The following is a 25,095-nucleotide window of genomic DNA, read 5'->3' on the forward strand; positions in this document are numbered from 1 at the left end:
ATCATCTTTTTTGCTCTCCCGGTAGTGGAATATATAAGGTCTTCTTAAAAGACACAACATATTTGTGGGTGTCACACTATGTGTGAAGCATCCAGGTGGTGAAATGATTGAATTTGGGGCTTTGAGACTCCATGCAGAAAAACCATGCCGGTGTGTGGCCAGATTTATTATCCCCTGATTGTGTTCAGATAGCGTAGGCTGAGTAAACCAGCAACAGTGTGCCAGGGCCATTGCACCATAGCTTTGAGGGAGAGGAGAGCGAGGCCCCTGGCTGAGCTATGATATCAGGGAGCAGGACCCCAGGCCAACCACAGGTCCCCCCGCTCACCTATCCCACTGCCGACGCACTCCTGGTCGGATCTCAGGCCCACACTAGCCTGGGAAATGGCCGCGACCCTCACCTGGGCCCACCCACACCGCCTGGAGGCCCTGCTCCTATGGGGCCATAACACCAGCAGACAGCCAGTGTGGAGCAGCCTCCCTCTGTCTCACAACACTCCCCCCACTGAGTGACTGTTACTGTCACTGACAAGCCCCTGATGCAGGAGGGCGGAGACGGATCTGAGAGCAGAGGGCCCGAAGAGCTCGGCTCACAAGTCCGCCATTGTGGATGTCCATGCCACTCCCCCTGCACCCACTTTTCATTAAATGTCTTTCTATCATCAGTCTGACTGGTGGTTAAGGACCAGTCCTTGAAGTGATGAGGCTAGCCGAGCCTGCTCACCTAAAGTTCTGTTTAAGAAACCTACCTCTATTTTTAATGATGTTCACCAGCTGCATTGTCTTGGCCACTCCACCACACCCACACCTATCACACACAGTGTCTTGTTCAGCTCCCTAGAACACATTCCAAAGACAGACAACAGAACACTCTTCTCCCATTGGATGTCATTGGCGCAAATGCTTCTCCACCACAAATGAAGGGAAGGTGCAGGTCTGGTTTCACAAAGATTCTTTATTAACCTGTCCTATGCTCATACAGTGTCACATTTATCTCTCCCAATTTGAATGATGAGCACAGCCCAGGAAAGGTACACTCCACCATTGGCATATGTCATTTACATCTAAAAATGTTGGAACTAAATCATGTGTTGATTAGAGGTAATTATTGTACACCGGTCACCTTCAGGCGATAGGTGCCATGCCCAGCTGGTTGTTTGCTCTGTCGAACACGACGTAATATTCCCGGATGAAGACGTCCCCCAGGATCCAGAGACCTGGGTCGGACTCCTGTAGGTTGCTGGTGCAGGAGCTCTAATGAAAGGTAAAAATAAAAGAAAGACTCAGCATGACTCTAGGTGCATCTTTTATTGACCTTTTAATTAGCCAGCAATAAAGACTTTCCAGATGGACTGTCACAGATGTCAAATGGGCAAACCCCAGGGTAAAAGCCTTTACCAGCCCTTGCTGCTCAGGCACGTTTCCCTCATCCCTGTAGTTGAAGTGAAGGTTAGCACGAAGCCAGGGAGGACTTCTTTTAGAGTTTTGTGGACTGGTTACTCCATCATAACCTGATGGATATCATGTCCACCTTATGTCCCCTGGAGCATAGATTCCACTGGTGCAGTAGTTGCAGTGGTACTGAGGCCCAGTGACTGAGAGACCGATGAACCCTGACAATGCTTTATTTTACTACCCTATTGGCCATTTTCTTGCTTGCCCCAGGGTCCATGGCATTCTTGCTATACTACTGTCAATCACTTTGTAATGGAGTACCTGTCTGCCAAACTCTAAAGTAGGACTTAAAATCCTGTTTCTCAAACCCTCTTCTATGAGCCCTACTACTGCCTTATGAGTGAAGTGCACCTGATCTGAAAGTGAGAAGTTGTGTCATACTACATGCTTATCCACGGCCTACACATTACTTGTCAGGACCAAGACATGCTCACAATTTCACAAAGATGTTTTTTCCTTGGGTAAGCATGCCTTGCTGCTGAAGCTCATGAGCATTACACATGAAGCGTGGACTAACGCTGAGTTAATTACAGAAAATGGTTTACAAGACGTAAGGAATGTTATCTAATGCACTTCGGTCAAGACAAGCTGCATTTTTATTTGTACAAGGAAGTTACAAATATCTATCTGTGAGCTGTATTTATAGACAAGTCATTCTGAATGTTCTCTACACTGGCACGAAAGGTCACAATGTAATCTCCTTTGGATTCTGGGCCTGATTATGATCTTGGCGGATGGGATACTCCATCACAAATGTGACGAATACTCTGCCCGCTGTATTACAAGTTACAAAGGATATATTGGAAATGTAATTTGATGGATGGGATATCCTTCAGAATTGTGACAGAGTAACCCTGTCCACCAAGATCGGATCAGGGTATCTATCTTTCAGCCGTGCAAGACATACATACTTAGAGGAAGGGATCATCTCTACCAGTTGCATGCTTGATGCTTGACATGACGTGCATCATTCACTGAAGAGTTCTTCTGCAAGGTCAAACCCCTGATTAGCTGCGAGAGGCAGAGTGTTTCCTGGGGCCACTGTAGAGCCTCAAGTTAGACCAGTTGTTCCCTCCACCCTTGACTGGACAGGAGTTCTCATTCTTACTAGAGTGACGGTGATCACTTGAGTACTGTGTCCTACCTCACAGGACCCATCCCAGGCAGAATAACCCAGCCCATCTCCCTTTCTGGTTTGCATTCTGGGTCTATCTGCATGGATTGTGTATGTGACTCTCTACATACTACTAATGTGGATATGGTGAATCTCACCTGGGCAATGTAGGCCTTCTCAGAAAGCGGGTACTGCACCCCGTTGATGGTGAAGATGATCGCTGGCAGGGAGCCCATCGTATTACAGTTCACTGCGTACTAGAAGGACAAGAGAGGGTTGTTAGAGCTGCAACCAAGAGGCCAACCCAAAGAACAGCTTTCCAACACATGCACCATTTATTATTATAAACATTGCAAAATATTGAATCCACTAAATTGTTGATGTTGTCAACCAACAGCAGTCTCATGCCCAGTGGGAATGTGAATGTCAAGTTCAAGAAAGCAGAATTTCCATCAGGGTTTTCTACATTCTGAATATAAAATAAATGCAATGAGCCTGAAGAAGAGCAGACTATGGCACATCTGGAAGTTAAGGGCTGCTAGTGAACCTCCTTTTCCAAATCAGACTGAAGGATCTGCCATTCTGTAGTCAATCCTCCATCACCCAAAAACAATCCGATGGTGGGGGCTGTATCAACTCACTCTGCTGATGGTTACTTACCTCACTTTCCCAGCTCTACACATGCTACGGCTCCTGTCCACGAAGGCAGACACCACTGTGGTCCACGGGGAGCTGAGAGAAGAGTCACCTTCTCCCTCTGATGGGTGACATGAGGCAAACATTCAAGTTCACCAAAAGTCTGGCGAGTGCTGCAATCTGCTGCCTCACTGAAACCCCTTTGCAGCCTCCCCCTTACAGGAAAGAACCACTGGCCTGGGCAGGGAGTGTGAAGCATGTGTGACTCCTGCTTTGCGTAAGTGTTACGAAATGATCCCTTGCTTTAGTCCTTAGTACCCCACCCACATCTTCCCGCTGTTCCTGGGTGGGTGTTTTGTACCGAGGCTAGTCTCTTTTGATCTCTCGAGTTAACCTCCTGACCCTCACTGGCGGAAGACACAAGTAATCCATTTTGTTGGTCTTGCCCCAGGCACATTAGTTGAGCTATCTGGTGCCCTCTTATGGCAACACTGGGCTGATGTTTGTTTGCTAAGACGCCTTTCCTATCTGCACTATTCTGGTAGCAGGGCTGTGTCCATTTGTGCCCATCAGTAGGCTTCCCAGTGCACCACTCCTGCAGCCTCTGCCATTTCAAACTCTGCCTCCCAGTACACCCCAGACCAATTTGTTGATGCAGTTGGCATTGGTCATGTTGTTTCAGGTACCTGACCATGCCAGGTACTGCCATCACTCCCCGTCTGCTCCCTTGCAGCCACGTCTTTCATTCCATCCCTGTATCCTAGCCTGCATTAGTCCTCAATATGACTATCAACCCAATACCCATTAAAGTTCTTCTGATGAGTGAGAATTTAAGGTCCTAGGGTTAGAAGTACTAAGCATTTTAATTGCCACCAACACTCCGATTCATCATTTGTGAAAACTAAAATGCATTTTCTTGTGCAGTAATTCCATTTTAGGAAACAAAACGTATTTTCTGCCGCTCAAAATGTGAATCCAACTGGATAAAGAATTGATAGCGTACATATTAATGCCTTGAGACCCACATGTGGTCACAAAGAATTGAAAATTTACCAACACCGCAAAGGAGGTGGTAATGCATTGTAAAATGGTGGCCTGCTAACCCTCCAGACCTGTGATTGTTGCAAATCCAATTGATTTGCAATTTGTAGACTACCTTATGAATATTAATTTGGTAGGTCAGATTACTACTCAATCTGATTCTATTTTTAATTTACCAACCTAATGTTGCATAGGTCAATTCATAAAAATACTTACTGGTTGCAAATTATGACCAGTTTCTTATGACCAGTAAATAATACCTTGGAGCCCTATTCACAACTTTTCTTCAACTAAAGTGGTATAATTCTAACATCATAAGGTGCATTTGCGTAGTTGTAAATTACAATAATAAGGAAGATTTGCAACATTTGAAAGTCTAGTAATAATAGTGGACGGTGAGTGTGATGTGAAAGCGGCACGTGTGAATTTCCAAAAACTCAAAACATTTTGGGTTTCTCTCACTTCTTCCAGGAAGTTTCCTACCCTGGGGAATACATTTAAAAGTGATCTTGTGAGAGGCAAACACAAGCACATCTGGAGGTGCTGCGAAGGAGAACAGTGCGAGAGCAGCCGCGAAGTCAGGCCGACCAGCGATGCACATTGGACAGATAAATGAGCAGGTTGTTTCGGTCTCCTCTCTGTTGTCAAGGCAGTTTTTAGCCAAACATTTTTTAAGCTCCTGTTTTTGGATTTGGCTATCTGGACACATTCAGCACCACCAGCAGCGGTCCAGGACTGGAGGGGAACCCTTTGGGGGGTTAGATCCACTCAGGCTGGATCCTGGTGCTGGTTCAAGATGGTACAAGCCTTTTCTGTCCCTGAGGTCCTGATCAGGGGGCTAGCCAACTAGCCCTTGCAGCCACTCTGGTAGTCCTAGGTTCATCAGTGAAACAGGGTACTCAAGCAGCAGAGCAGACCTCTAAGAGTTTAAGGCAGGCTTCTGGCAACAGAGCAGTCCTTCCAGGTGTAGCAAATCAGTTCTCTGAAGTGCACGGCAGGCCACAGCAGCAGGCGGCTCTCTGAGATTCCTTCTGCATGTCCAGAATGGGAACAGAAAAGTGGGCCTGAGGGTCCAATATTTATACCTGGTGCCTCCTTCGAAGCAAGAGAAGTTTCTAGAGAATTCCCTTTGAAGTGCTTGAAGTTTCCTGCTTCCCCAACACTGCCACCAAGCAGGCTGCGTGAACAAATGTAGGGGTGAAAAGTCCTTTGAGAGCAAAGCCTATTGAGTTGTAATTGGGGGCCTGTGCCCACCTTCACACATAGGCCTCATCCTTTCAGTGATGACCCATCCAGGCACACTTAATCTCTCTATCGTGTGTATGTCTGGGAGGAATAAACAAAGTCCAGCTGACAACAACACCCCATCATGTGCCCTTGGAACAAACTTTAGCCAGAAAATATTCTGGGCAGAAAAATGACAACAACCTAAAAGTGGCATTTTCAAAATTGTGACTTACAACTCAACTTTACGATTAAAGAGGATTTTTAATTCAATTTCTCAGACACCAAACATGAAGCATTTACCCTTTCCCCATGAAAGATTAGCCCATATTAAATGTAATAAGGTAACAAAGTGTTATCCTATGGGAGAGCTAGGCCTCACAGTAGCTAAAGACAAACGTACAAATTGTTACACTGTCAGGACATGTAAAACTTAAAAGTAAGTCTAACCTTTCAATTGCAATGTACCATTCCCACTGGGCTAACTAGAGCTCACCTTAGAGGCGACTTATATGCAATAAAAGGGGAGTTTAAGGATTGGCAAAGGGTCATATTGCCAAGTTGAATTGTCAGTTTAAAACTGCATGCAGGCTAAAATCGCAGGCCAGAGACATGTTTTAAGGGGCTACTTAAGTGGCTAGCAAAATAACTAGTAGCATTTGATTTACGGGTCCAGGGAATATGGCATAACATTCCACAGGGACTTATATGTAAATTAAATATGCCAATCAGGAGTGAGCTAATTGTACCATGTTTTAGGGAGAAGGCACAAGCACTTTAGCACTGGTTAGCAGTGGTAAAGTCCACAGAGTCCTAAAGCCAACAGAAACAAATTCAGCAAAATAGGAGGGTGAAGGAAAAATAGTCTGGGAGAAGACCACCCTAAGGCGGACAGGTTTAACACAGGGGTGTGCTCTTGTGTCGGGTGGCTGGTGTGCACTTGTTTCTGGGTCGCCAGGGTGGGATGTTGGACTCTACCTTACCAGAGCCATCTCATTCCCTGACAGTGTACTGGTGCATAAATGAGGCCTTCTTCAGGACTGTGGTCATTGTCATACGTGTAATGGCAGGAGAATGTCGTCTTCAACCAGTCAGAGCTGAAACATGTCAGCGGGAATGAATCCAAAGCTGCTACATTTGTTAAATCTCTGCCACAGAGCTCGTGATTCACTTGTTAAGCCATTCTAATAAACCTGTGTAATGTGATTACAGGTTCTTTTAGTTCATGTATGTCAGTCTGGTGTAGCTCCTATTAGGTATGGTTTTGAATAACAAAGCAATAAAGAATTGTTTTACTTTCAAGAGGACATCTTGGTTCTATCAAACAGAATACACTGAGCCTGATGTATCCTGGGGCAGATCCACAGCCAGGACATACAGACTGCACACCGTGGGATGCCACCTGCCAACATGTGCAGTGTGGCTGGTGTGCTAGCTGGTATCCACAGGAGGTCTCAGAAGCTGCTGCCTCAAGGATTATAATGAGGCAGGAGATGTTTCAAGGGGGCAGACCTCCACCCTTGCACGTGTGTTATCAGGGGTCCATGCTGGGAGGGGCACCTTAGATGTTACTGATCAATGATTTTCAACCACAACTGCCATCAAGAACCATTCATAAATTGCACATTAGATTTTGCACATTGCAAACATGTGTTTGGAAGTACATGCTCTGCATTTTTCCAAAGTGCAGGCTTTCTGACAGCAAAATATGTTTCTACTTCAGCCCCACTTTTCCTAAGAGACAACACACTCAAACAGTAGTATCTTCAGGCAAAGTTTGACCTCAGGGTCCTCCCTTGTCAGCCTTCTAGGGAGCAGAGGTCTATTTCAGAGTCCTGTTGACTTCATAGAAAAGGTTCAACCACCCAACTGTGCCTCCTCCCCCGGGGCGCGGGCAGCACACCCGCGTCAGACGATGGATGGATGGGTGGGGAGAAGAAGGTCTAACCCTCACAGGGTCTCAGCTCGACGCACTGAGGCCTCCTCATCCTCTGGCACCATTGAAGAGTCTGTGCCTGACTCTTTCATGGCGGATCTGTTGGAGGCTACCAGAAAGACCAATACCAGGTGGGCTAAAACACCCTCTTCCGTACATTATGAAGATATTTCACGTCACAGAGGAGGTACGTCACCGTATAGTATACTCGTTTTTGTGAATGGAATATTATTACACGAGGCCCTACATTTCTAAAAAAATTCTCAGATCATCCAAACTCCCCCAACCATCATCAGTCCTTGTTTCTTTGCTCCGCCTGAGGTAGAATGTATGCAGGTATGTGGATTCCACATGTATTACATGCAAACAACAATGTGCAAAGAAGCAACGTTACCGCATAATGTAAACCTTTTAATGTAATCTCTTTTAAAAAAACAACAACAAAAAACAGCTGCAAGTCAGTGTGAGTAGCTACCTGTAAATCGAAATTAAGCAGTAGAAATAAACACACTGCTGTAAATGTCTCAGTCTCTACTAAAGGCTACTCACTGTCATTGAAAATAATTCAAATGAGTCAGAAAGCTAGTACTCTCTTTCATTGTCTAAGCAGCAATTTTGGCTCAGCTCTGTGTCCTATCTTAACACTGTCACACTAGGATGCCACAAATCAACAGTAATTCATTATTACAATTAAGAAGCTACTTCATTTTTTATTACAAATGACTAGTGATGCCACTACCAGATGGTAATCAGCAAGCTAGAGATGGGTTTAAACATGCGTAGTGCAGATTTGTCTGAAACATATGAGGCACATTCACAACAGAATGACGAGGCACGATGTTACGCCACCATTGGTAATGCTGCGCTCCGACATTCTGAAAAATGCAGGAATGCGCAGTATTTAGAATAATACGGTGCACCCCAGCGTTTCACCTAGTGCTGGTGCTAAACTTAGCTGCCTATGCGAAGGGGTCAAAAAAAGTGACGTTCTAGTGGCGATATCTGCTTTTAATATGCCCCTTGTGTCCTAAATATTGGGTGTTGGGTGGTATTTTCGGAAGCAACATTTAGCACATGATATTTGTATTAGGTGATGCCCTAACCACGATGTCCGGGTCCCATACCAAGGCATTAATCTCAATGATTTTATGACAATCCTTTCACCGGTGAATATTCATGGAGAAGTGGAGAAGTGTGGCTCAATGGTTAGAGCGGCAGACCCTGATGCAGAGGTCTGGCCCGGGACCAGGGCTCAATTCCCGCCTCGGCGGCTCTTGGGCTCAATTTCCACGGACCTGATAATTCTGGCCTCGGTGCCTATTCCAATCATGGAGTCCCACTCTGCAACTCTGGGCAATAGCTTGCTTAATCTCCACTACGGCCCCCACAACGCTAAGGATGCCTGGCCTCCACCTTGGGGGTGCCCAGGAGTGGACACCTCACAGGGAAAGGCCAGGAAGGGTTCCACAGCGGTATTCGTACAATCGCCTAGATGCCTCATTGTGATTCGTGTGCTATACAAGTACCATTACATTACATTACATGGACTGACTAAAGTTAGGGTGAACGGCGGTGTGTTCTTGGATGATGATGGCCAGTATACTGGAGAAGGTGTCGGCCATGTCGTATGGATGGGCCTCGATGACCCTCGAGGTGGTCATTAGATGAGGTTATATGTCAGAACATTGTGAACAAAAATATCACCTGGCAGAAATATTGTGTCCTAAATATGGTATACAAAAATATGACCCCGTTGGCAGTACATTTTATATAATGTTATGTGTTATGTTATGTTATGTAATTGATTTCTTCTATAGCGCATGACTCACCCAGGGGCATCTCAGCGCTGTACCAATAGAAATCCGGCAGACAAGAACAGAACGTGTTATATCATGACCTATTTAAAATAAAAATCTTTTTAATTGTTTTCTGAAGATCAAGTAGGTACTAGATTGCCGCAAAGCAATCGGTAAAGAATTCCAAATTTTAGGGGCAATATAGGAAAAGGCTCTGCCACCTGTTCGGGTTAGCCTAATCCGTGGAATCTTCAGGAGAACTAGATCATTAGATCTTAAGTTTCGTTCATGAACTTGTTTAAAAAGTTTATTATGGAGGTATGAACGCCATGGGGCAATATTTTGTAAACTATGGGGCATATTATCAAGGACCGGTGTTAAAATTATCGCCGTTTTATCGGCAGGAAACTGCCGCTAAAGCGGTGATAATGGGTTTGATAATATGCACTTGTTAATTCCCATAGAAGCCCATGTTCACACTAGAACATGGGCTTCTATGGGAATTAACAAGGGCGTATTATCAAGCCAATTATCGCCGTTTTATCGGCAGTTTCCTGGCGATAATTTTAACACGGGTCCTTGATAATATGCCCCTATATTTGAGATGCAATTAGTCATTGTTTGCGTCGTTGAGGCATAGAATGTTATTCACAATGTACAGTCGTTCACTCACTCCTGTAATTCATAACACCACACGGGGAAGCTTAGTGCACATACCTCTCCATCAGCATTCAGGGTCGCTCCAATGTCTTTCTGGATGTTTGCAATATCCGTGGAGGGTCCAGCAATCAGAGACGTCCCTGTGTCTACTATGGCCTGGCAGCCCCCATTGCAGGCAACAACATTTCCATTTATGGTAATACTAAGGAAGAGAGAGAAGAGAGAGAGAAGGGGGAGATGTCAGCCTCTTCCAGTATCTTCCGTGATACAAGCATCCTGCAGACATGCGATGCAAGCATCTCTCAGCATCAGTGATACAAGCATCCTGCAGACATGCGATGCAAGCATCTCTCAGCATCAGTGATACAAGCATCCTGCAGACATGCGATGCAAGCATCTCTTAGTTTCAGTGATACAAGCATCCTGCAGACATGCGATGCAAGCGTCTCTCAGCTTCAGTCATACAAGCATCCTGCAGACATGCGATGCAAGCGTCTCTTAGTTTCAGTGATGCAAGCATCCTGCAGACATGCGATGCAAGCGTCTCTCAGCTTCAGTCATACAAGCATCCTGCAGACATGCGATGCAAGCATCTCTTAGTTTCAGTGATACAAGCATCCTGCAGACATGCGATGCAAGCGTCTCTTAGTTTCAGTGATACAATCATCCTGAAGACATGCGATGCAAGCATCTCTCAGCTTCAGTGATACAAGCATCCTGCAGACATGCGATGCAAGCGTCTCTTAGTTTCAGCGATACAAGCATCCTGCAGACATGCGATGCACGCATCTCTTAGTTTCAGTGATGCAAGCATCCTGCAGACATGCGATGCAAGCGTCTCTTAGTTTCAGTGATACAAGCATCCTGCAGACATGCGATGCAAGCATCTCTCAGCATCAGTGATACAAGCATCCTGCAGACATGCGATGCAAGCGTCTCTTAGTTTCAGTGATGCAAGCATCCTGCAGACATGCGATGCACGCGTCTCTCAGCTTCAGCGATACAAGCATCCTGCAGACATGCGATGCAAGCGTCTCTTAGTTTCAGTGATACAAGCATCCTGCAGACATGCGATGCAAGCATCTCTCAGTTTCAGTGATGCAAGCATCCTGAAGACATGCGATGCACGCATCTCTTAGTTTCAGTGATGCAAGCATCCTGCAGACATGCGATGCAAGCGTCTCTTAGTTTCAGTGATGCAAGCATCCTGCAGACATGCGATGCAAGCATCTCTTAGTTTCAGTGATACAAGCATCCTGCAGACATGCGATGCAAGCGTCTCTCAGCTTCAGTCATACAAGCATCCTGCAGACATGCGATGCAAGCGTCTCTTAGTTTCAGTGATGCAAGCATCCTGCAGACATGCGATGCAAGCGTCTCTCAGCTTCAGTCATACAAGCATCCTGCAGACATGCGATGCAAGCGTCTCTTAGTTTCAGTGATGCAAGCATCCTGCAGACATGCGATGCACGCGTCTCTCAGCTTCAGCGATACAAGCATCCTGCAGACATGCGATGCAAGCATCTCTCAGCATCAGTGATACAAGCATCCTGCAGACATGCGATGCAAGCATCTCTCAGCTTCAGCGATACAAGCATCCTGCAGACATGCGATGCAAGCATCTCTCAGTTTCAGTGATACAAGCATCCTGCAGACATGCGATGCAAGCGTCTCTCAGTTTCAGTGATACAAGCATCCTGCAGACATGCGATGCAAGCATCTCTCAGCTTCAGCGATACAAGCATCCTGCAGACATGCGATGCAAGCATCTCTTAGTTTCAGTGATACAAGCATCCTGCAGACATGCGATGCAAGCATCTCTTAGTTTCAGTGATACAAGCATCCTGCAGACATGCGATGCAAGCATCTCTTAGTTTCAGTGATACAAGCATCCTGCAGACATGCGATGCAAGCATCTCTTAATTTCAGTGATACAAGCATCCTGCAGACATGCGATGCAAGCGTCTCTTAGTTTCAGTGATACAAGCATCCTGCAGACATGCGATGCAAGCATCTCTCAGCTTCAGCGATACAAGCATCCTGCAGACATGCGATGCAAGCATCTCTTAGTTTCAGTGATACAAGCATCCTGCAGACATCCGATGCAAGCATCTCTCAGCTTCAGTGATACAAGCATCCTGCAGACATGCGATGCAAGCATCTCTTAGTTTCAGTGATACAAGCATCCTGCAGACATGCGATGCAAGCATCTCTCAGCTTCAGTGATGCAAGCATCCTGCAGACATGCGATGCAAGCATCTCTCAGCTTCAGCGATACAAGCATCCTGCAGACATGCGATGCAAGCGTCTCTTAGTTTCAGTGATGCAAGCATCCTGCAGACATGCGATGCAAGCATCTCTTAGTTTCAGTGATACAAGCATCCTGCAGACATGCGATGCAAGCATCTCTCAGCTTCAGCGATACAAGCATCCTGCAGACATGCGATGCAAGCATCTCTCAGCTTCAGTGATACAAGCATCCTGCAGACATGCGATGCAAGCATCTCTTAGTTTCAGTGATGCAAGCATCCTGCAGACATGCGATGCAAGCGTCTCTTAGTTTCAGTGATACAAGCATCCTGCAGACATGCGATGCAAGCGTCTCTTAGTTTCAGAGATACAATCATCCTGAAGACATGCGATGCAAGCATCTCTCAGCTTCAGCGATACAAGCATCCTGCAGACATGCGATGCAAGCGTCTCTTAGTTTCAGTGATACAAGCATCCTGCAGACATGCGATGCAAGCGTCTCTTAGTTTCAGTGATACAAGCATCCTGCAGACATGCGATGCAAGCATCTCTTAGTTTCAGTGATGCAAGCATCCTGCAGACATGCGATGCAAGCATCTCTCAGCTTCAGCGATACAAGCATCCTGCAGACATGCGATGCAAGCATCTCTTAGTTTCAGTGATACAAGCATCCTGCAGACATGCGATGCAAGCATCTCTCAGCTTCAGCGATACAAGCATCCTGCAGACATGCGATGCAAGCATCTCTCAGCTTCAGTGATACAAGCATCCTGCAGACATGCGATGCAAGCATCTCTCAGCTTCAGTGATACAAGCATCCTGCAGACATGCGATGCAAGCATCTCTTAGTTTCAGTGATACAAGCATCCTGCAGACATGCGATGCAAGCGTCTCTTAGTTTCAGAGATACAATCATCCTGAAGACATGCGATGCAAGCATCTCTCAGCTTCAGCGATACAAGCATCCTGCAGACATGCGATGCAAGCATCTCTCAGCTTCAGTGATACAAGCATCCTGCAGACATGCGATGCAAGCATCTCTCAGCTTCAGTGATACAAGCATCCTGCAGACATGCGATGCAAGCGTCTCTTAGTTTCAGTGATACAAGCATCCTGCAGACATGCGATGCAAGCATCTCTCAGCTTCAGCGATACCAGTGATACAAGCATCCTGCAGACATGCGATGCAAGCGTCTCTCAGTTTCAGTGATACAAGCATCCTGCAGACATGCGATGCAAGCATCTCTCAGCTTCAGCGATACAAGCATCCTGCAGACATGCGATGCAAGCATCTCTCAGCTTCAGTGATACAAGCATCCTGCAGACATGCGATGCAAGCATCTCTTAGTTTCAGTGATACAAGCATCCTGCAGACATGCGATGCAAGCATCTCTTAGTTTCAGTGATACAAGCATCCTGCAGACATGCGATGCAAGCATCTCTTAATTTCAGTGATACAAGCATCCTGCAGACATGCGATGCAAGCGTCTCTTAGTTTCAGTGATGCAAGCATCCTGCAGACATGCGATGCAAGCATCTCTTAGTTTCAGTGATGCAAGCATCCTGCAGACATGCGATGCAAGCATCTCTTAGTTTCAGTGATACAATCATCCTGAAGACATGCGATGCAAGCATCTCTTAGTTTCAGTGATACAAGCATCCTGCAGACATGCGATGCAAGCATCTCTTAATTTCAGTGATACAAGCATCCTGCAGACATGCGATGCAAGCGTCTCTTAGTTTCAGTGATGCAAGCATCCTGCAGACAAGCGATGCAAGCATCTCTTAGTTTCAGTGATGCAAGCATCCTGCAGACATGCGATACAAGCATCTCTTAGTTTCAGTGATACAAGCATCCTGCAGACATGCGATGCAAGCGTCTCTTAGTTTCAGTGATGCAAGCATCCTGCAGACATGCGATGCAAGCATCTCTTAGTTTCAGTGATACAAGCATCCTGCAGACATGCGATGCAAGCATCTCTCAGCTTCAGCGATACAAGCATCCTGCAGACATGCGATGCAAGCATCTCTCAGCTTCAGTGATACAAGCATCCTGCAGACATGCGATGCAAGCATCTCTTAGTTTTAGTGATGCAAGCATCCTGCAGACATGCGATGCAAGCGTCTCTTAGTTTCAGTGATACAAGCATCCTGCAGACATGCGATGCAAGCGTCTCTTAGTTTCAGAGATACAATCATCCTGAAGACATGCGATGCAAGCATCTCTCAGCTTCAGCGATACAAGCATCCTGCAGACATGCGATGCAAGCGTCTCTTAGTTTCAGTGATACAAGCATCCTGCAGACATGCGATGCAAGCGTCTCTTAGTTTCAGTGATACAAGCATCCTGCAGACATGCGATGCAAGCATCTCTTAGTTTCAGTGATGCAAGCATCCTGCAGACATGCGATGCAAGCATCTCTCAGCTTCAGCGATACAAGCATCCTGCAGACATGCGATGCAAGCATCTCTTAGTTTCAGTGATACAAGCATCCTGCAGACATGCGATGCAAGCATCTCTCAGCTTCAGCGATACAAGCATCCTGCAGACATGCGATGCAAGCATCTCTCAGCTTCAGTGATACAAGCATCCTGCAGACATGCGATGCAAGCATCTCTCAGCTTCAGTGATACAAGCATCCTGCAGACATGCGATGCAAGCATCTCTTAGTTTCAGTGATACAAGCATCCTGCAGACATGCGATGCAAGCGTCTCTTAGTTTCAGAGATACAATCATCCTGAAGACATGCGATGCAAGCATCTCTCAGCTTCAGCGATACAAGCATCCTGCAGACATGCGATGCAAGCATCTCTCAGCTTCAGTGATACAAGCATCCTGCAGACATGCGATGCAAGCATCTCTCAGCTTCAGTGATACAAGCATCCTGCAGACATGCGATGCAAGCATCTCTCAGCTTCAGCGATACCAGTGATACAAGCATCCTGCAGACATGCGATGCAAGCGTCTCTCAGTTTCAGTGATACAAGCATCCTGCAGACATGCGATGCAAGCATCTCTCAGCTTCAGCGATACAAGCATCCTGCAGACATGCGATGCAAGCATCTCTCAGCTTCAGTGATACAAGCATCCTGCAGACATGCGATGCAAGCATCTCTTAGTTTCAGTGATACAAGCATCCTGCAGACATGCGATGCAAGCATCTCTTAGTTTCAGTGATACAAGCATCCTGCAGACATGCGATGCAAGCATCTCTTAATTTCAGTGATACAAGCATCCTGCAGACATGCGATGCAAGCGTCTCTTAGTTTCAGTGATGCAAGCATCCTGCAGACATGCGATGCAAGCATCTCTTAGTTTCAGTGATGCAAGCATCCTGCAGACATGCGATGCAAGCATCTCTTAGTTTCAGTGATACAATCATCCTGAAGACATGCGATGCAAGCATCTCTTAGTTTCAGTGATACAAGCATCCTGCAGACATGCGATGCAAGCATCTCTTAATTTCAGTGATACAAGCATCCTGCAGACATGCGATGCAAGCGTCTCTTAGTTTCAGTGATGCAAGCATCCTGCAGACAAGCGATGCAAGCATCTCTTAGTTTCAGTGATGCAAGCATCCTGCAGACATGCGATACAAGCATCTCTTAGTTTCAGTGATACAAGCATCCTGCAGACATGCGATGCAAGCATCTCTTAGTTTCAGTGATACAAGCATCCTGCAGACATGCGATGCAAGCGTCTCTTAGTTTCAGTGATGCAAGCATCCTGCAGACAAGCGATGCAAGCATCTCTTAGTTTCAGTGATGCAAGCATCCTGCAGACATGCGATACAAGCATCTCTTAGTTTCAGTGATGCAAGCATCCTGCAGACAAGCGATGCAAGCATCTCTTAGTTTCAGTGATGCAAGCATCCTGCAGACATGCGATGCAAGCGTCTCTTAGTTTCAGTGATACAATCATCCTGAAGACATGCGATGCAAGCATCTCTCAGTTTCAGTGATACAAGCATCCTGCAGACATGCGATGCAAGCGTCTCTTAGTTTCAGAGATACAAGCATCCTGCAGACATGCGATGCAAGCATCTCTCAGCTTCAGTGATACAAGCATCCTGCAGACATGCGATGCAAGCATCTCTTAGTTTCAGTGATACAAGCATCCTGCAGACATGCGATGCAAGCGTCTCTTAGTTTCAGTGATACAAGCATCCTGCAGACATGCGATGCAAGCATCTCTCAGCATCAGTGATACAAGCATCCTGCAGACATGCGATGCAAGCGTCTCTTAGTTTCAGTGATGCAAGCATCCTGCAGACTTGCGATGCAAGCATCTCTCAGCTTCAGTGATACAAGCATCCTGCAGACATGCGATGCAAGCATCTCTTAGTTTCAGTGATACAAGCATCCTGCAGACATGCGATGCAAGCATCTCTTAGTTTCAGTGATGCAAGCATCCTGCAGACATGCGATGCAAGCGTCTCTCAGCTTCAGTGATACAAGCATCCTGCAGACATGCGATGCAAGCATCTCTCAGCTTCAGTGATACAAGCATCCTGCAGACATGCGATGCAAGCATCTCTTAGTTTCAGTGATGCAAGCATCCTGAAGACATGCGATGCACGCATCTCTTAGTTTCAGTGATGCAAGCATCCTGAAGACATGCGATGCAAGCATCTCTCAGCTTCAGTGATACAAGCATCCTGCAGACATGCGATGCAAGCATCTCTTAGTTTCAGTGATACAAGCATCCTGCAGACATGCGATGCAAGCATCTCTTAGTTTCAGTGATGCAAGCATCCTGCAGACATGCGATGCAAGCATCTCTTAGTTTCAGTGATGCAAGCATCCTGAAGACATGCGATGCAAGCATCTCTCAGCTTCAGTGATACAAGCATCCTGCAGACATGCGATGCAAGCGTCTCTTAATTTCAGTGATACAAGCATCCTGCAGACATGCGATGCAAGCGTCTCTTAGTTTCAGTGATGCAAGCATCCTGCAGACATGCGATGCAAGCATCTCTTAGTTTCAGTGATGCAAGCATCCTGCAGACATGCGATGCAAGCATCTCTTAGTTTCAGTGATGCAAGCATCCTGCAGACATGCGATGCAAGCATCTCTTAGTTTCAGTGATACAATCATCCTGAAGACATGCAATGCAAGCGTCTCTTAGTATCAGAGATACAATCATCCTGAAGACATGCGATGCAAGCATCTCTTAGTTTCAGTGATGCAAGCATCCTGCAGACATGCGATGCAAGCATCTCTTAGTTTCAGTGATGCAAGCATCCTGCAGACATGCGATGCAAGCATCTCTCAGCTTCAGTGATACAAGCATCCTGCAGACATGCGATGCAAGCATCTCTTAATTTCAGTGATACAATCATCCTGAAGACATGCGATGCAAGCATCTCTTAGTTTCAGTGATACAAGCATCCTGCAGACATGCGATGCAAGCATCTCTTAATTTCAGTGATACAAGCATCCTGCAGACATGCGATGCAAGCATCTCTTAGTTTCAGTGATGCAAGCATCCTGCAGACATGCGATGCAAGCATCTCTCAGCTTCAGTGATACAAGCATCCTGCAGACATGCGATGCAAGCATCTCTTAATTTCAGTGATACAATCATCCTGAAGACATGCGATGCAAGCATCTCTTAGTTTCAGTGATACAAGCATCCTGCAGACATGCGATGCAAGCATCTCTTAATTTCAGTGATACAAGCATCCTGCAGACATGCGATGCAAGCATCTCTTAATTTCAGTGATACAAGCATCCTGCAGACATGCGATGCAAGCATCTCTTAGTTTCAGTGATGCAAGCATCCTGCAGACATGCGATGCAAGCGTCTCTTAGTTTCAGTGATGCAAGCATCCTGCAGACATGCGATGCAAGCGTCTCTTAGTTTCAGTGATACAAGCATCCTGCAGACATGCGATGCAAGCATCTCTTAGTTTCAGTGATGCAAGCATCCTGCAGACATGCGATACAAGCATCTCTTAGTTTCAGTGATGCAAGCATCCTGCAGACATGCGATGCAAGCGTCTCTTAGTTTCAGTGATGCAAGCATCCTGCAGACAAGCGATGCAAGCATCTCTTAGTTTCAGTGATGCAAGCATCCTGCAGACATGCGATACAAGCATCTCTCAGCTTCAGCGATACAAGCATCCTGCAGACATGCGATGCAAGCATCTCTTAGTTTCAGTGATACAAGCATCCTGCAGACATGCGATGCAAGCGTCTCTTAGTTTCAGTGATGCAAGCATCCTGCAGACAAGCGATGCAAGCATCTCTTAGTTTCAGTGATGCAAGCATCCTGCAGACATGCGATACAAGCATCTCTCAGCTTCAGCGATACAAGCATCCTGCAGACATGCGATGCAAGCATCTCTCAGCTTCAGCGATACAAGCATCCTGCAGACATGCGATGCAAGCATCTCTTAGTTTCAGTGATACAAGCATCCTGCAGACATGCGATGCAAGCATCTCTTAATTTCAGTGATACAAGCATCCTGCAGACATGCGATGCAAGCGTCTCTTAGTTTCAGTGATACAAGCATCCTGCAGACATGCGATGCACGCATCTCTTAGTTTCAGTGATGCAAGCATCCTGTAGACATGCGATGCAAGCGTCTCTTAGTTTCAGTGATGCAAGCATCCTGCAGACATGCGATGCAAATGTCTCTTAGTTTCAGTGATACAAGCATCCTGCAGACATGCGATGCAAGCGTCTCTTAGTTTCAGTGATACAAGCATCCTGCAGACATGCGATGCAAATGTCTCTTAGTTTCAGTGATACAAGCATCCTGCAGACATGCGATGCAAGCGTCTCTTAGTTTCAGTGATGCAAGCATCCTGCAGACATGCGATGCAAATGTCTCTTAGTTTCAGTGATACAAGCATCCTGCAGACATGCGATGCAAGCGTCTCTCAGTTTCAGTGATACAAGCATCCTGCAGACATGCGATGCAAGCATCTCTTAGCTTCAGTGATACAAGCATCCTGCAGACATGCGATGCAAGCATCTCTTAGTTTCAGTGATACAAGCATCCTGCAGACATGCGATGCAAGCGTCTCTCAGTTTCAGTGATGTAAGCATCCTGCAGACATGCGATGCAAGCATCTCTCAGTTTCAGTGATACAAGCATCCTGCAGACATGCGATGCAAGCGTCTCTTAGTTTCAGTGATACAGCATCCTGCAGACATGCGATGCAAGCATCTCTCAGTTTCAGTGATACAAGCATCCTGCAGACATGCGATGCAAGCGTCTCTTAGTTTCAGTGATACAAGCATCCTGCAGACATGCGATGCAAGCGTCTCTCAGCTTTAGTGATACAAGCATCCTGCAGACATGCGATGCAAGCGTCTCTTAGTTTCAGTGATACAAGCATCCTGCAGACATGCGATGCAAGCATCTCTCAGCTTCAGCGATACAAGCATCCTGCAGACATGCGATGCAAGCATCTCTTAGTTTCAGTGATGCAAGCATCCTGCAGACATGCGATGCAAGCATCTCTCAGCATCAGTGATACAAGCATCCTGCAGACATGCGATGCAAGCATCTCTTAGTTTCAGTGATGCAAGCATCCTGCAGACATGCGATGCAAGCATCTCTTAGTTTCAGTGATGCAAGCATCCTGCAGACATGCGATGCAAGCATCTCTCAGCTTCAGCGATACAAGCATCCTGCAGACATGCGATGCAAGCATCTCTCAGCTTCAGCGATACAAGCATCCTGCAGACATGCGATGCAAGCATCTCTCAGCTTCAGCGATACAAGCATCCTGCAGACATGCGATGCAAGCATCTCTCAGCTTCAGTGATACAAGCATCCTGCAGACATGCGATGCAAGCATCTCTCAGCTTCAGTGATACAAGCATCCTGCAGACATGCGATGCAAGCATCTCTTAGTTTCAGTGATGCAAGCATCCTGAAGACATGCGATGCACGCATCTCTTAGTTTCAGTGATACAAGCATCCTGCAGACATTCGATGCAAGCATCTCTTAATTTCAGTGATACAAGCATCCTGCAGACATGCGATGCAAGCATCTCTTAGTTTCAGTGATGCAAGCATCCTGCAGACATGCGATGCAAGCATCTCTTAATTTCAGTGATACAAGCATCCTGCAGACATGCGATGCAAGCATCTCTTAATTTCAGTGATACAAGCATCCTGCAGACATGCGATGCAAGCATCTCTTAGTTTCAGTGATACAATCATCCTGAAGACATGCGATGCAAGCATCTCTTAGTTTCAGTGATACAATCATCCTGAAGACATGCGATGCAAGCATCTCTCAGCTTCAGTGATACAAGCATCCTGCAGACATGCGATGCAAGCATCTCTCAGCTTCAGCGATACAAGCATCCTGCAGACATGCGATGCAAGCATCTCTCAGCTTCAGTGATACAAGCATCCTGCAGACATGCGATGCAAGCATCTCTTAGTTTCAGTGATGCAAGCATCCTGCAGACATGCGATGCAAGCGTCTCTTAGTTTCAGTGATACAATCATCCTGAAGACATGCGATGCAAGCATCTCTCAGCTTCAGTGATACAAGCATCCTGCAGACATGCGATGCAAGCATCTCTCAGCTTCAGTGATACAAGCATCCTGCAGACATGCGATGCAAGCGTCTCTTAGTTTCAGTGATACAAGCATCCTGCAGACATGCGATGCAAGCATCTCTTAATTTCAGTGATACAAGCATCCTGCAGACATGCGATGCAAGCGTCTCTTAGTTTCAGAGATACAATCATCCTGAAGACATGCGATGCAAGCATCTCTTAGTTTCAGTGATGCAAGCATCCTGCAGACATGCGATGCAAGCGTCTCTTAGTTTCAGTGATACAATCATCCTGAAGACATGCGATGCAAGCATCTCTTAGTTTCAGTGATGCAAGCATCCTGCAGACATGCGATGCAAGCATCTCTTAGTTTCAGTGATGCAAGCATCCTGCAGACATGCGATGCAAGCGTCTCTTAGTTTCAGTGATACAATCATCCTGAAGACATGCGATGCAAGCATCTCTTAGTTTCAGTGATACAAGCATCCTGCAGACATGCGATGCAAGCATCTCTTAATTTCAGTGATACAAGCATCCTGCAGACATGCGATGCAAGCGTCTCTTAGTTTCAGTGATGCAAGCATCCTGCAGACATGCGATGCAAGCGTCTCTTAGTTTCAGTGATACAAGCATCCTGCAGACATGCGATGCAAGCATCTCTTAGTTTCAGTGATACAAGCATCCTGCAGACATGCGATGCAAGCATCTCTTAGTTTCAGTGATACAAGCATCCTGCAGACATGCGATGCAAGCATCTCTCAGCTTCAGTGATACAAGCATCCTGCAGACATGCGATGCAAGCATCTCTCAGCTTCAGTGATACAAGCATCCTGCAGACATGCGATGCAAGCATCTCTTAGTTTCAGTGATGCAAGCATCCTGAAGACATGCGATGCACGCATCTCTTAGTTTCAGTGATACAAGCATCCTGCAGACATGCGATGCAAGCATCTCTTAGTTTCAGTGATGCAAGCATCCTGCAGACATGCGATGCAAGCATCTCTTAATTTCAGTGATACAAGCATCCTGCAGACATGCGATGCAAGCATCTCTTAGTTTCAGTGATACAAGCATCCTGCAGACATGCGATGCAAGCATCTCTTAATTTCAGTGATACAAGCATCCTGCAGACATGCGATGCAAGCATCTCTTAGTTTCAGTGATACAAGCATCCTGCAGACATGCGATGCAAGCGTCTCTTAGTTTCAGAGATACAATCATCCTGAAGACATGCGATGCAAGCATCTCTCAGCATCAGTGATACAAGCATCCTGCAGACATGCGATGCAAGCATCTCTCAGCTTCAGCGATACAAGCATCCTGCAGACATGCGATGCAAGCATCTCTCAGCATCAGTGATACAAGCATCCTGCAGACATGCGATGCAAGCATCTCTCAGCATCAGTGATACAAGCATCCTGCAGACATGCGATGCAAGCATCTCTTAGTTTCAGTGATACAAGCATCCTGCAGACATGCGATGCAAGCATCTCTCAGCTTCAGCGATACAAGCATCCTGCAGACATGCGATGCAAGCATCTCTCAGCATCAGTGATACAAGCATCCTGCAGACATGCGATGCAAGCATCTCTCAGCATCAGTGATACAATCATCCTGAAGACATGCGATGCAAGCATCTCTCAGCATCAGTGATACAAGCATCCTGCAGACATGCGATGCAAGCATCTCTTAGTTTCAGTGATACAAGCATCCTGCAGACATGCGATGCAAGCATCTCTTAGTTTCAGTGATACAAGCATCCTGCAGACATGCGATGCAAGCATCTCTTAGTTTCAGTGATGCAAGCATCCTGCAGACATGCGATGCAAGCGTCTCTTAGTTTCAGTGATACAATCATCCTGAAGACATGCGATGCAAGCATCTCTTAGTTTCAGTGATACAAGCATCCTGCAGACATGCGATGCAAGCATCTCTCAGCTTCAGTGATACAAGCATCCTGCAGACATGCGATGCAAGCATCTCTTAGTTTCAGTCATACAAGCATCCTGCAGACATGCGATGCAAGCATCTCTTAGTTTCAGTGATACAATCATCCTGAAGACATGCGATGCAAGCATCTCTTAGTTTCAGTGATACAAGCATCCTGCAGACATGCGATGCAAGCATCTCTTAGTTTCAGTGATACAAGCATCCTGCAGACATGCGATGCAAGCATCTCTTAGTTTCAGTGATACAATCATCCTGAAGACATGCGATGCAAGCATCTCTTAGTTTCAGTGATACAAGCATCCTGCAGACATGCGATGCAAGCATCTCTTAATTTCAGTGATACAAGCATCCTGCAGACATGCGATGCAAGCGTCTCTTAGTTTCAGTGATACAAGCATCCTGCAGACATGCGATGCAAGCATCTCTTAGTTTCAGTGATACAAGCATCCTGCAGACATGCGATGCAAGCATCTCTTAGTTTCAGTGATACAAGCATCCTGCAGACATGCGATGCAAGCATCTCTTAGTTTCAGTGATGCAAGCATCCTGCAGACATGCGATGCAAGCATCTCTCAGCTTCAGCGATACAAGCATCCTGCAGACATGCGATGCAAGCGTCTCTCAGCTTCAGCGATACAAGCATCCTGCAGACATGCGATGCAAGCATCTCTCAGCTTCAGTGATACAAGCATCCTGCAGACATGCGATGCAAGCATCTCTTAGTTTCAGTGATGCAAGCATCCTGCAGACATGCGATGCACGCGTCTCTCAGCTTCAGCGATACAAGCATCCTGCAGACATGCGATGCAAGCATCTCTCAGCTTCAGTGATACAAGCATCCTGCAGACATGCGATGCAAGCGTCTCTTAATTTCAGTGATACAAGCATCCTGCAGACATGCGATGCAAGCGTCTCTTAGTTTCAGTGATGCAAGCATCCTGCAGACATGCGATGCAAGCATCTCTTAGTTTCAGTGATGCAAGCATCCTGCAGACATGCGATGCAAGCATCTCTTAGTTTCAGTGATGCAAGCATCCTGCAGACATGCGATGCAAGCATCTCTTAGTTTCAGTGATGCAAGCATCCTGCCAGACCAGCCTTGCAAGCATCTCTCAGCTTCAGCGATACATTCATCCTCTAGACGTGCGATGCAAGCATCTCTCAGCTTCAGCGATACATGCATCCTACCGGACCTGCGAAGCAAGCAGCTCTCAGTGATAAACACATCCGGTTGGATGCGTTTATCAAGCAAGCATCCCTCAGTGATACATGCATCCTGCGGGACCTGCCATGCAAGCACTTCCCAGCTTCAGTGAGACACAACTCCTGCGGGACCTGCGATACAATCATGCTGCAGGAACTGCGATGCAAGCATCTCCCAGCTTCAGTGATAAAAGCCTCCCTCGGCATGGTCTCCAGCGTTCCCTTGTCGCCCAATGATGAGAGTCTGTCTCCTCTAGGATAGTCATTTCTGGAGTGCATCTCCCTCCAGTGAGATGTGAAGGAGCCAACCAATAAGGATGCCTCCTCCAGATGTGAAATCCAGACTTTCACAATTTGAGAAACAAGACTGTCACAACGCGGCAGAGCCCTCTGCTACCTTGACCTGTTTGTGCACAAGAGCGTTTCTCATAGGTGATGAGACTTAGCGCTCTGTATGAGTAGGAAAGTGCCCCTTTTTGCATGGTAACCCACCATTTTGTGCCTGGCTTATGATGCACTTTGACTTGGTGTACCCTGGGTCCCTGCCAATCAGGTTCCAGGGCGTGTGTTCTTTCCCAAAGATGTACCTTTGTACACCCAATGAGCACATCTCTGGCCACAGGTAAGCCCCTCATAAAGGTACCATGGATACCAAGGGCACTGATGCCAGGGGGGGATTTAATGTAAAATGCACTCAGAGGGCATCTCAGAGATGCCAACTCTTGTCGTTCCTGAATGACTACCAGCCATTTGCCACCACCAGACAGGATACTGGACCCCTGGGTAGATGGCCCCCACTCTCTTGGTCCAGAAACAAAGCTTATCCTAGGGAAGGTGTCATGCCTCCTCCCTCAGGATACTCATGGTCCACAAACCTGCCCCGGTAGATTTGACAGTATGGGACGATACAAACACAACACCTGTCCAGGTAGATTTGACAGTATGGGATGATAGAAACACAACACCTGCCCAGGTAGATTTGACAGTATGGGATGATTGAAACAGAAACACCTGCCCAGGTAGATTTGACAGTATGGGATGATTGAAACAGAAACACCTGCCCAGGTAGATTTGACAGTATGGACGATAGAAACACAACACCTGTCCAGGTAGATTTGACAGTATGGATGATAGAAACACAACACCTGTCCAGGTAGATTTGACAGTATGGGATGATTGAAACACAACACCTGCCTAGGTAGATTTGACAGTATGGGATGACAGAAACACAACACCTGCCCAGGTAGATTTGACAGTATGGGATGATAGAAGCACAACACCTGCCCAGGTAGATTTGA

At 46.4% G+C, this 25,095-nt stretch overlaps 1 protein-coding gene across 1 annotated transcript in view; it reads right to left on the minus strand.

Annotated features, from left to right (window-relative positions):
* Positions 1-935: 935 nt before the first annotated feature.
* LOC144773635 (pepsin A-like) overlaps positions 936-25,095 on the minus strand; it is a 43,327-nt gene continuing 19,167 nt past the window's right edge. The window contains exons 7-9 of the mRNA XM_078658783.1: positions 9,920-10,064; positions 2,728-2,826; positions 936-1,254 (exon numbers count right to left, since the gene is read on the minus strand). Coding sequence (XP_078514909.1) covers positions 1,126-1,254; positions 2,728-2,826; positions 9,920-10,064 — 373 coding nt within the window. The 3' untranslated portion in view covers positions 936-1,125. The remainder of the gene's footprint in view (positions 1,255-2,727; positions 2,827-9,919; positions 10,065-25,095) is intronic.

The sequence above is a fragment of the Lissotriton helveticus genome, chromosome 8 (genome assembly GCF_964261635.1).
Source record: "Lissotriton helveticus chromosome 8, aLisHel1.1, whole genome shotgun sequence".
NCBI classification, from domain to species: domain Eukaryota; kingdom Metazoa; phylum Chordata; class Amphibia; order Caudata; family Salamandridae; genus Lissotriton; species Lissotriton helveticus.